Source organism: Equus quagga, unplaced genomic scaffold (genome assembly GCF_021613505.1).
Source record: "Equus quagga isolate Etosha38 unplaced genomic scaffold, UCLA_HA_Equagga_1.0 220_RagTag, whole genome shotgun sequence".
Lineage (NCBI taxonomy): Eukaryota > Metazoa > Chordata > Mammalia > Perissodactyla > Equidae > Equus > Equus quagga.
Window position 1 is genome coordinate 4887384 of NW_025799647.1, and position 13044 is coordinate 4900427.

Genomic DNA, 13044 nt, shown 5'->3' on the forward strand with positions numbered 1-13044 from the left:
CCAAGCTGTGTTTCAGAGCATCCCAGTTACTGATGGAGTCAGGATGGGACTCAGTTAACATTGGAGGCATTGCGGAGCTGCCAACTTGACCATTTGGTAGTGGATCTGGATGGGCGAGTCAGTGTTTTCTAACTATTTTTAGTCCTTCTAATGATGAGTGGCTGGCTCAGGGTCAGCAAGGGATCCAGCAGCCACAAGCTCCTCCAGGACAGGGACCTGAAGAGCCCACACCAGTGGTGGGAATGGTGAAGATGGCTCCCAAGGAAGCCTCATTCTCCTCTCCCCTGTGATGGCGGTGGACCAGATCTCCTCCTCCCTGTTGGAGGGGACCCCCCCACACACACTCCCCCTCATTCACCTTACCTGGTGGCCTTCTGCTCTGTGTCCCCTCCCATTGTGTTCCCTGGTTCCCCAGTTGTCATCGCAGACAGCTGCCCCCTGGGGCACAGTGTTGAGCCACCGTGCTTCCCCATCTCACTTCTTGTGAGAGCCCCTCACCCTGCCTGCCACCAACCCTAGGGACCCCTCACTGCCTGCTCCAGACACAGCTCCTCCCATGCTCTTCCTCTTGTTGGGCAACAGCTGCTCCCTTCTCTCTTCAGGCATTTGTCTCTGCTGCCTCTAAGTTGCCATCTCTTCATCTCTTTGGCCGTTCTCAACTCAACAAACCATCTCTTTTTCTTCTCTTGCAAATGCTTGTCTTCTGAACAGCCTTCCCAAGCCATCTGCTGACAGCCCCCTCACCTCTCACCCAGAGAACCAGAGCCCAGACATCAGATGCCAGGGGAGGGTAGATGTTCTTGGCTGCAAAAGTGGCCAGCTTCCCCCACCCGAGTCTCGCAGTGCTATTTGGTTGCCTAAGGTGTCTAGCAGTAGATCTTGTCTGGCCCCAAGCCCCAATTCCGGCCCCTTCCGGTGTGGCTCTGACATAATCATGCTGCCTCAGCCAGTCGGCCATGTGTCTTACACAAGCCGGGCTCGTCTCAGACCATGAGCCCCATCCGATGGGTACCTTCCTCTGGAGCAATAGTACCCACCCACTTGCAGCATCCTCAACCTTCCACTCACTAGACTGTGGTAAGTTACTCATTCTCCCTGACACCCCGATTCCCTCATCTGTAAAATAGGGGCAGTGATGATACCCACCTCGCAGAGAGGGTGTGAGGACTGCAAGGGAGAATGGAGGTGGAACGTCTGGCACCTAGTAGATGCTTACTTGTCTTCGTTTTTCCCTTCATTTCTCCATCCCTCACCGCAGTGCTTCATCTCTTAAAAGCAACATCCTCCGTATGGATTTTAACATCCGTTGCCAAAGTCTCCCAAACCAAGCTTCCTGCAGTGCCCCTCCCTGGAGATCCCTGCACACACACTCGGGCTCGCGCCTTGCTGTGAGATAGGTGGGCAAGACCACCACACAGCTAAGGTACAACAGTCTCTTTCTGGGACACATCCTCATGCCTTGGTTCTCACTTATGGACATTTCCTTTAGGGAGGAGCCCCTCGCTTGTGTTTCCTTGCTTGTTAATGTATCTGTGTTCACGGAGCATCTTCTAGAACCTCCAAAAGACCCTTTGGTCACCCGCCGGGTTATTTTTCTCTGGGAGCTGGAGAGTTAGCTCTGTGTTTCGTCCCCTCCACCACCTGCTGGTTGGGCCTGGAAGTACACCTTCAACACCAGAGAAGAAATGCAGGGATCCCATCCCTTCCCTCCCCTTTTTGAACCTCCTCTGTGGAGGAGACCCTCAAACCCTCTGCCTTATTCTCCTGCCCAAGCCAGCTTCCTAGCAAGGCAGGACCCTGCAAAGACTCCAAGGTGGCCATCCTCCGCTTCTGGAGCTGGGGCCTCTCCCTGTTTGACTGTAATTCTGGGAGGTCTTAAAGGCTCTCCTGTCTGTGCCCTTTCCTCCCAATGTCCCCCCAAAAAACCACCAGTGCTGCTTGTCCCCTGCCCTCCTCTGACATCACGATCCCAGCAGCCAGCGTACACAACCTCCTCTCAGACGCCCCCACCCACCCACCTGTTCCCCAAGCCAGGGAACCTGGCCCCACGCTGCAGGTGAGCCTCCCCTTACTCCAGCCCCCCAGGCTGGGCCATGCTCTCTCATCTCTCACTCCCACTTATGGATTAGACTCCCCAGCCACCCAGCCTGGCATCCATAATTTCCTCCAGGTAGCTTGATTGTCCCCTTCAGAGTGCTCCCAGCTCCTCTGAGTGATGACTTCAGGCTGGGTACCCCTAGCAGTGCAGGTGTAACCTGCGCCTCTTCCCAATGACCTGAGCGCTAAAGCAGCAGGCCCTCTGCCTTAGGCATGGAGGGTAGGAGGGGCTCGTAGATCATCTCATCCATCCAAGGCCTTTTGGCAGAACCTGCCGGCCCCCACAGCATCACGAGCAGCCGGTGCCTTCCTGGCCCTCTGCTGTCCACAAATCCCTCCACCTGTTGGCCATTCAGCATCTCCGTATCAGAGCGTGGCACGGTTCCAGGGCGGAACCCAGCTCTAGCCCTCTCTTCCCCAGCTCTCCCTCAGAAGACAGCACAAAGCATATTTACCCCTGGGGCCTGGGAAAGGAGGGCCCTCCTGCCCAAAGCACGCCCCCATCTTCTCATCTGTGTCCCCTCCCCCAGCCCAGGGAGGAAGAGAAGTCCTGACCCCTGAGCCTGGGAAGGGGCAGCCGCCACCAAACTCCTCCACTCCCACCCCCATTCTTGACCCCTCCTCCTCAGGCCTTGGCCTTCAGGGTAGAGGGGACAGGGGGCATTTTAAATTGTCCCCCCGTGAACAGTCAAGGGCACAGAAGAAATCTTTGTATACACTGGAAGCCTCCCATTTTCCAAAGCCAACCCACGGTGTAGCCATATAACTTTCAGTCATGCTGGCCGTGGCCTTCGAATGGCCCTGCCAGGGAATGTGGGTCAGGTACCCATCAGGAGGAAGCCGATGAAAGGTGACGTTAAGTTGGGGGGCAATCCTGGCAGAACTCATCTTTATTTTCAGAGGACAGTTCTCGAAAGGAAGGAAAATGGAAGTGAAAGTATAGGAAGAAAATGTGGGCACCAGGTCTCTAGTAAAACCAGTCCCGCGAGGGTGGAGGCTGGGGGAAAGGAGCAGACATGGCTGTGAGGGTCTGCAGGGCTTCCCTGCCCTTGTCTGCCACTGCCCCTTCCCTGAGACCCCAGGGCAAGGCAGGGGCAGGGACTCTGGCCCATCAGCGGGAGAAGCAGCCAGCCGGCTGGGAGGTGGCAGGTGGGAAGAGGCTTCACTTTCTGCATTGACAATCCACCTCCATGACCTTTATCCCCAAGCCAGAGGGTTGGCCTGCTTGGGTCCACTGGCTCCCAGCCCCATTCCTGCCATGCCTGCCGTTCCTCCCTCCTAGAGGATAATCCAGGCAGGGTTTTGGGGCCTCTAGATCCTTGTGGCCAATGCTGGCTCATTGCAGACACTCAAAGATACAAACACTGCAAGAGGCATAAAGATGAGTGTGGCCCAGCCACAACTCTCAAGGGGCTCTAGGCAGGAAAAGATGAGAGCCCTAAAGATGTGATAAAAACTCAGCTCTGTCCAATTCTGGAATGCATGCTCTTAATTGCCTCCTATACCCATTGGCTGTGTGACCTTGGGTAAGTCACTTAACCTCTCTGAGTATTGGCTTTCTCATAGATTGAAGGTGTTAGACTAGGGTAGTGGTTTTCAACTTTACCGGCTACATTATCCTTTCTTTTAATGAGATCTTACTGGAACCCCAACTTATAACCTATTTACTGAACAGTCCTAATTTGATGGGCTACAAATATGAGCATCTATCTTTCTTCCAACCCCTGTCTCCACTGAGCCTTCCTTCCCATTCCTTAATGCCATCTCGGGCAGACTGAAAGTCTACACAGTCTGTTTCAGTTGAAAGCGTCAATCTGATGTCCAGTATGGTACCTGCATCCTCCACGTCTCTACTTGAGGTCTGACCCGTGGTCTGAAGGACCCACAATGGAGAGCACATGGTCTCTTTTGACCCTCCCCGGCATTCTTCTGGGCCTCCATCTTCAGTTGTTGGGGCAGGGAGTAGGGAGTAGAAAAAGGGGCAGTGTCTCTTTACTGGCTGAGGTGGCTCTGGTCCTCCTGAGCTGTCGATGCCTTTCATCCTTCAGGCATCCAGGTGTGACCTGCCTGGGGGTCTACAGGACCCCTCCCACTGATGCTGTAAGGTCCCCAGCAGTCAGGCCTTTGGGGCGGGGTTCTGGCCAGATGGTTATACACTTATCCCTTCCTGCCCCACCTAGCGGTGGGAGGCTGGCTGCCTGGATCGGTCCTCTCTTTCTTCTGCTGCATTAGACACAAGGGCAGATCAGCATGGTGTCTGCATAGGAGGTGCCCAGCTGGGGAAGGGGAGGTCTGCTTCCTTTCTCGTGGGCTCCTGACATACCATGCATGGCTCGACTGTAGGCCCCTCACTTGCCTTGGGCGGGGCCAGGAGCACGTGCCCTCCACAGGGAGGTGCAGGGAGGGCAAAGCCACAGCCTTCCCCCGGGGTGCTGGGAGGGTCTGGGTCTCCCTTTATACGGTGGTGGGGCAGACTTCGGGCCTGGTCTCCTTAGCTTGCACAGCCCTAGCTTGAACAGAGGCTTTAAACACAATTGGAAGGTGACAGAAGAGCTCCCATTCAACACCCTAGCACAAGTGTGTTTTCAATCTGTCTTAGCAGCAGAACCTTTCTTCATATGAAAGCCTGCCAGAGCCCACGTGTAACTCAGTTGGAGTTAGAGCATCTGGCTGAAGCAGAGCTGGAGCCTGGAGCCGTGCAGGGTTCTGCCAGGGCTCTGCCAGCAGCATTTGAACCTGCCACCCCAGGAGATCTCACTGGGGCCCCTTCAGCTCACTCTCAGAACCTTCTGTTGCTGTGTTAGATTGGAGGGGGAGGTGGGAATGGAGCAGAGATACAGGCAGAGTCTAGGGAAGCGGGCAAGTCGAGCGAGAGCCAGGGTGGGCCACGAGGCAGAAGGGAACCAGGGGGGGGGGGGGGGGGGGGGGGGGGGGGCCTGCTGACTTCCCAGTTCTGCTGAGCAGCCATCCCTGGGTCTGAACCCTCAGCAAGGTGTGCTCCTCCCATATGCCCCTGAGCAGGGGAAAGAAGAGAGGCAGTGGCCTCAGGACCTGCAGCCGCCACCCCCCCCAGGGCAGCAGGAGGAAGGGCAGGAGGAGAAATCCGGTGGGGATGAGAGGCCCGCCACTGAGCCCCTCTTTAAGGTCCTGGACACACCTCTGAGCGAGGGCGACGAGCCTACGACGCTGCCAGCCCAACGGGACCACGGGCACAGCGTGCAGATGGAGGGCTACCTGGGCCGCAAGCATGACCTGGAGGGGCCCAACAAGAAGGCATCCAACAGGTGTGTGGGCGAGGGGCCCCAGTTGGGAGGGGTGGGCGGTCCTAGGGGCTTCTCCATCAACAGAGCCTAGGCAACATGGCTCTGTGCGGGGGAGGGTGCCCTCTGCCTCTGGTCTGGGCCAGCCCAGGGCTACTTGGCGTGATGGGAAAAGCCTAGCTTCACTTCTGGTCCTGAGTTCAAATCCCATGACCTGTACAAGTGATTCAGCCTAAGTTGGTTTCTCGATTTGTGAAATGGGGATGATAAGAGCCCCTTCAGTACAGACAGCACGCCCAGGGCGGAGCAGGAACTAGTGAAGTTGTTATTATCCAGGGCTGGGTAACAGACAGGTAGGTCTCGGCACTAACAACACATCCTTAATCAACTCTCACTTTTTAACCAACCTGGGCCTCAGGTTCCCCAGCTGTAAAATAGGAGAGGAGGGGTTCCTGTAGATGCCTCCTGGAAGCCCCTCCCAGAGCTGTCATAGGTGACTCTATGACCCTGAGGAATTCGTTCAGAAGCTGTGTCCTTCCCTGACCCTGAGACAGTCGTGTCCTTGGGTTCAGTCCACCCAGGGATGCCTCAGGCAGCAGTCCAGGGTCCCAGGAAAACAGGGCAGCCATATTCCCAGGCCAACTGGCAGCACACAGAGCCTGTCCTGGGGGACACAACAAAGCTATCTGAAATTCCAAAAATGAATTCGGGGGCCCAGCAACCCAAAGGGGTTTATTACTTATAAGGAGAATCTACCAGGATAGGGAAACTAGCATTTACTGAGCACCTGCTATGGGCCAGGCATTGTGAGGACTCATACAGTCTTCACAACCACCCCGTGATATTGAGGTTCCATTTTGCAGACGGGGAAATAGACTCTCAGAGAGGTTAAGTCATTTGTCCAAGGCAGGATTTTAACTCCAAGACCTGCTCCTTCTTAGCAACCACCTTACTCGAGCTCAAAGGTGGTGGTGAGGGCTGGAGGAAGGACCCCGAGCTGGGCTTTGTAAAATGGCTCTGCAGCCGGCTTTGTAGGGTCATGTTCTCTGTTGACCTTCCAGTCCTCCTCCCTGTGTGCCCTACTGGTTCTCCACCTGCCTGCCCTCAAAAGGGAGGGAGGGAGAAGGGAGACGGAGGAGGAAGAGAAGTTTAATGGTCCTCAGCGTTCATTACTGTGAAAGTGCAACGTGCTTCCCATTTGTCAGTGAAGGAGTCACGTCAGCGCACATCAGCTTATGAGCTTCTTGTTCTCCACAAACGTAGCAGTTGAGATGAGCCGTGATTTGCACAAATGTGTTTCTTTAAAAAGTGCTAGTACAGGGGCCAGCTCTGTGGCCCAGTGGTGAAGTTCACGAGCTCCACTTTGGCTGCCTGGGGTTTCACTGGTTCGGATCCTGGGCGCGGACATGGCACTGCTCATCAGGCCATGCTGAGGCAGTGTCCCATATGCCACCACTAGAAGGACCCACAACTAAAAATACACAACTATGTATCGGGGGTCTTTGGCAGGGAGAAGAAAAAAAAAAAGATTGGCAACAGATGTTAGCTCAGGTGCCAATCTTTAAAAAAATAAATAAATAAATAAAGTGCTAGTACAGTACACAGGGCATATAGCAGCAACAGAACAAAAAACAACCACCAAAACAAAACCCTGCTCCATTCACTTCACAGCTCTGTAGTGAGAATCTAATATGCTAATGCTGTGGAAATCTTTGAAAAGTTAAGTTTACACTGTTGGTCTTAGACTCAATAATTCTACTTCTAGAAATGGATCTCAAGGTAAGATCAGAATTATAGGCAAATTTATGCACAAGAATGTTTATCACATAGCTATTTAAATTGTGGGTAGGGGCTGGCCCCACGGCCGAGTGGTTAAGTGCATACGTTCCACTTCGGCGGCCCAGGATTTTGCCAGTTTGGATCCTGGGTATGGACCTAGCACCATTCATCAAGCCTTGGAGTGGTGGTGTCCCACATAGCAGAGCTAGAAGGACCTACAACTAGAATATACAACTACATACTGGGGGGCTTTGGGGAGAAGAAGGAAAGAAAAACCACACTGGCAACAGATGTTAGCTCAGGGCCAATCTTTCTTTAAAAAAAAAATTGTGGATAAATTTTCCAGTATTATAAGGTCCACCAATAAAGGGAGTACATATGTATATGATAGGATACCATATAGCTATTCAAAATTATTTTCAAGAAATATTTGAGGATATCAGGATACTCATGATATGGTATTGAGCTTAAAAGCAAGACAAAAATGGATTATATAGTGTAATCCAATTTTAGCTATAAATGTGAATATGTGAATAGAAAAGAGACTAGAAATACATAAAATGTTAATAATAGTTAACTTTTGGTAGTGAAATTACATGCAGATGATTTTAATTTCCAATTTTTTTTTTTTTTTACAGTAAAATGTGTTACTATTTATCAGGCAAAAATGATGGAATAGAAAAAATGGAAAAGCTATAGGAATTGATTACAGAGATGCTGTATCAGGACTGTGGGTGACCTGCCTGTCTGCATCTTCGCAGGTCCTGGAACAACCTGTACTGTGTGCTCAGGAACAGCGAACTGACCTTCTACAAGGATGCCAAGAACCTGGCCCTGGGGGTGCCCTACCATGGGGAGGAGCCCCTGGCCCTGAGACATGCCATCTGTGAGATTGCTGCCAACTACAAGAAGAAGAAGCACGTCTTCAAGCTGAGGTGAGGCCCCTCCTGTGCACCGCCCCTTCCCTGGGGGCTGGATTTGGCATTAGTGGCCCATTACAAAGAACCAGCTCCAGGCCTGGGTTTCTCCTCAGCGATTTTTCAAATCAAACAGGCCGATGGTCCAGATTTTTACCTTTCTCAGAAGGTGCTGGGCTTCTGGGGGCTTAGGAGGCTGTGGGATCAGAGCCAGCCCTGTGTTCAGGCAGAGGGCTCCAGAGGTGGCCACATGACAGGAGACCCTTTGTCCCCCTAGGCTGAGCAATGGCAGCGAGTGGCTCTTCCATGGCAAGGATGAGGTAAGTGTAAGAGTCCAAGCCCAGACCGTACCAACAAAGGGGCTGGTGGAGGATACCCAAGCCACCTGATCTCAAGGCTCCCCCAGAACAGGCAGTCCCAGGGGTCCCCATCCTTTGAGGGGCCCTGACCTTCCCTCCCTGCAGGAAGAGATGCTGTCCTGGCTGCAGGGTGTGAGCACAGCCATCAACGAGTCGCAGAGCATCCGCGTCAAGGCACAGAGCCTCCCCCTGCCCTCCCTCGCCGGTCCTGACGCCAGCCTTGGCAAGAAGGACAAGGAGAAGAGATTCAGCTTCTTCCCCAAAAAGAAGTAGTTCCTCGCGGCGCCCACGGGGGGCGGGGCGCAGGCATGTGGAGGCAGCTCGGCTTCCTGCGCCCCTCCGCTCCCCACAGAGGCCAGGCCCAGGGACGGAGCAGGAAAGGTCTCGGGACACATGCCCTCCTCTCCCCCGCCCCACCTCCCGAGCCGAGGGCGTGCCAGTCCGAGACCCCCTAAAGGCTGGAGGAAAAGATGGGGTTCCTCAGACGCTGTCCACTCCCAAAGCGAGTCTTGCTTGGGGTCACCTTCCTCTTGGCCACAGCCAGGGAAAGGGAAAGGGAAGAGGACACTGGAAATGCCTGACCTGCCGCTTAGGGGCATGAGGAAGGAGCCTTCAGGTGGGCCCACAGATACCTAGCTCTGGGCCAGGGGCTGCCGGGGACTGAGGGGACACAACAGGCCTCCTCTCCACTGGGCTTCCTTAGAACTGGGGCTCTCACCTCAGGGGCCACCACGTCCTTTCCTCCCTCCTCCACTCACCAAAAAAATGGGGGGGGAGGTGCACCGTCCACCATCAGTGGGTCCTAACTGCAAGGGGCCTCTGGCACCCCTTTGCTCCCACCACAGGTGGTAGAAGGATCAGTAAGCTCTCAGCCGCCTCTTTTAAAACTACCGTCAGAGCTCAGGGCCCAGACCTGAAGGAGGTAGCAGGTCACACTGCCCAAGGCTCTGCCTCTCCACTCTGGGACCCTCCCCTACTCCCAAGAGCAGCCAAACCAGCAATAGCCGACTTGGACCCAGGACCCCTTAGGGAGACAGTGGACCCCTAGATGCAAGATGGATACCCCAGCACCTGGAGGAAAACCTCCCAAAGCCAAATGCCAAAGGCATCCTGTCTGTAGCTGGTACCATCTGAGGGTACTGGCTGGACAAATAGCAAAGTTTATGACCTGCCACCTTGGAGTGGCAAACGTGGCCACATCTAGCTATTGCCACCCATGTAACACAACTCCTGGACAGCTGGAACAATGCCGGGGCCAGAGCCATGAAGGTGTGGCACCCCTTGATCAGCTTCTCCTGAAGGTCTTGGCCTTGGGTATGGGGGAGGAGGGGTGCGGATCACATGGGTACAGAGGTCTTCAGACACGTACCACCCCCCAGCCCCAAGCACATCCAAAAGGGGCCCTGCAACCTCTATCCCCAGGGACAGGCTTCCCCATGCTACCGCGGCCAGAATTCTGGAGGGAACCGACCATTTGTTCCACAAGGATCTTCCCCCACCACTCTGAATGCAATACAGCTCCAGCTCAGCATCTTAACTGGGGTTAGGTCCAAAAGGGGTCAAGTTGGGGTGGCAGACATTTTCCCCTGGGGAGACCATAAAGGTCCCTGAGGCCTGCAGTTGCTCTTCCCATCACCTTCCCATGAGAGGGAGCCGTAGGCACACTGAGGTGATTCCTCGGGAAGTGGTGAGGCTCCAAAAGAAACCACAGCGGTAGGCATCCAGAGTTACTAGGCCTTCCAAGGAGCCCTTAGCGCAGGCTCAGCTCGGAGGTCAACCCACGTCAAGGTGAAGCCAACTCCTGGAGACGAGAACCATTTTTCTCCAATGGAGCCTGACATCCCCAGATCAGGTGGTCCCACCTCTGGAGCCAGGGTCTTCATTTAGCCTCTGCATCTAACCCTACAGCCCTCTTTGCACCTACAGGGAATGTAGTGTATACTATTCACCAGCCTCTTTCTAGACCTGGGGAAACCAAAGGGGCAGTGAGGTGACTGTCCTCACCAGGCAATAAAGAAGGCCTTTGGTGCATCCGAGGGCATGTCCTGCTCCAGGGTAGATAGTACGGTCCTTGCTGAAGAGCAAACGGTCGCAGGTGTCTCCCTCAACTGTTCCGCTGGGCCAGGCTTTAGGGAGCCAAGGGACAAGGGGCCACCCTCTCCCCTCCATGTGTGCCAAAGTTGCACCTGAAGTGAGGACTTTCCAGCAACTCCACAGACCCAAGAATGAAAGGGCCCAAAGGAAGAGTTAGGATTTCCCCAAGCCAGGGCCCTGGGCTGGGCAAGGGCAGCCAGCTGCATGTGACCCACTACCTGTTGCCAGCTCCCCATGCATCCCCCCGCCCCCCCATCACACAGGCCCCAAGACGCTCAACCAACCGGACTGAGACCACAGGCGCCCAACGTGGGGAGACTCTGTGCCACACGGGGGCTAAGTGCTCTGCCAAAGTTTCTCTTTGTCCTCCTTACATTTTCTATTTTGCAGTCTTCAGCAGTATTCCCAAACAGGCCGACACAGCTCCAGTCCACACCAGCATACCAGACTTCCTCCCCAGGGCAGTTTAGAGGAAGCTCCTTCTGGGCATGGTCAGGCAGTCCTTCCCTCTCCCCTTCCCCTTTGTCCCCTGGCCTCAACTCACTCTGGCTGAGGTGGGTGTGGAGGGTCCATGGGCTTCCCACCGCCTCCAGCACCCATAATGGGCAGCCTGTGGAAGGCTCTGCTTCCCCACCCCGCCACTCCTCCTTCCTGCCTATTGGAGGGCAACTGGGGTCCCCGAGGCTGGTCCTGGCTCTCCCACCTCCCTTCAGTGGAGGGAGCAGAGATCCAGAGGACCACAGGGCTCAGTCCCTTGGACAAGCAAGCTCAGGGAGGATGCAAGGGAGGAGGTGGCTGCAGAGGACTGCAACTCTGTAGGGCACAGACCATGCAATCTGGGGCTGGCCCTGGGGCCGGCCGGGCCTGTCCTCCACCTGCTCAAATGTGCTTCCACCAACCAGAGGAAACCCAGTTACTAGTTTTTCTAATAAATCAATAACGCTACATATTTCTCTCAGTTTCTTATTCCACTAGCCTTGTTTCCCTTTGAACTAGGCCAAGGAAGGCTAGTTGAGCGAGCAAGGAGGGAATCTGTGCTCACAGGACCACCACAGAGACAGAAGGCCAGCCAGACTCTCTGGCTTGTCCCCAGGAGTCTCACAGGACCTGTCTGCCAGCACCCAGGCCCCACGTCTCAGCTGAGACCCTGGGAAAGCTTGCTCTTTCATGTAGTTAGCCATCTTGAAGGCCTGCCGCAGGCCTTTTCCCACGGAGCTCAGGACGGAGAGCTCGGGCCTCAGTGGACATCAGAATCCCCAGAATCCCCACGCCTGGGATTCATCTCCCGAGGGGCGATGTCAGTTGGTCGTGCTGGATAGAATCTAAGCATCGCCATTTTTTTGAAAGGTTCCCTTGAGGCCCTGATGATTCTTTCTAACGGGCAGTCAGTGAGAACCACTGAGCTGGTCCAAGGTTCTCAGACACACCTAGGTGGTTGTGTAAGGATCACCCAGGGGAGGTGTTCACTGCCACTTCCCAGGCCCCACCCCCCAAAGAGTCTGAGTCAAGCAGTTTGAGAAGCAGTGACTCATCCATCTCCTTCAATTTATAGATGAGGACAAAGCAAGCGTTTAGGTGACCCAGCTAGTTAATGGCAGGGCTAGGACCAGCAGCTGGGTCTCTGGACTCTCACTCCAGTGCGTTTGTGGTTCCTCAGTGTTGTAACTCGAGACATGCCTGGGAGCCAGCTCTCTCCTCAGGGACTCTGGACATGGCCACAGAACATTCAGGGCAGCTGGCGGAACAGAGGCTGGCTCTGCTGTCTCCTTCTGCTCAGAAGAGGCCTCCAAGTGCCTCCAATCCTCCCTTGACCTCACCAGACTCAGTGGACCTATCTTCAGGTTGAGTCCGTGCCCCCAGGTCAGAAGACTCGCATGGCCCTGACCCAGCAGACATGTGGGTCCACCTGTAGGACAGCTCTGCCACCTAGTCCCGCAGCTGCACTCCTCCAGGCCCCAGCCAGAAGAGACGGGGTGAAACAAGGCTGGTCCACCCAGGAGAAAGAGCAGAAAACCCAAACAAACAAAAAGAGAGGTATTCCTACCCCCTATGAATCAAAGACACTATTGAGAATGGGATGAAAACTGAGGATCCGTCCCAGAAAAAATGCACCTCTACTCCTCACTCAATATTGCAGCCACCTTAAGACATTTCTAGACTCCAAGTTTAGAATCCTTGCCTCCTGACGTCTCCTGGGAACTAGAGAGGGAGAGAAGAGTAAAAGGCACCAGACACTGGAGACTTCTGCCTATTAGAAAAATGTTCCATTCACCCTTCCCCCTTTTTTTCAGTCCAACTTTGGCCCTTGGGGAAAAGAGCTAAAGGCTGGCATGGAGCTCCCCCCACCCCATCCCAGACAGGACACCAGGCTGAGGGTAGAGAAGTCCCTGGGAGTAGAAATAGCAGAGAACAAGTTCCCTCCCACACCTCCTGATGCCCCAGCCTTCCCCACGAGCACCTGGGTGCCTTAGGCTTCGTGAGCACAGATGACAAATGAGTAAATGTGGAAGCAACAGCAGCCATGTCCTGCCTTCCCTA

General features: G+C 54.6%; 1 protein-coding gene across 5 annotated transcripts in view; it reads left to right on the top strand.

The window, feature by feature from the left end:
- LOC124233719 (spectrin beta chain, erythrocytic) overlaps window positions 1-11453 on the top strand; it is a 114308-nt gene extending 102855 nt beyond the window's left edge. For 3 of the 5 annotated variants that reach the window (XM_046650847.1, XM_046650846.1, XM_046650845.1), the window contains 4 exons: window positions 5086-5381; window positions 7898-8071; window positions 8331-8373; window positions 8518-11453. In XM_046650847.1, the coding sequence (XP_046506803.1) occupies window positions 5086-5381; window positions 7898-8071; window positions 8331-8373; window positions 8518-8685 (681 nt within the window). In that variant the 3' untranslated portion in view covers window positions 8686-11453. The remainder of the gene's footprint in view (window positions 1-5085; window positions 5382-7897; window positions 8072-8330; window positions 8374-8517) is intronic. The other 2 variants (XM_046650849.1, XM_046650848.1) reach the window with 2 other exon arrangements.
- The last annotated feature ends 1591 nt before the right edge of the window (window positions 11454-13044 follow it).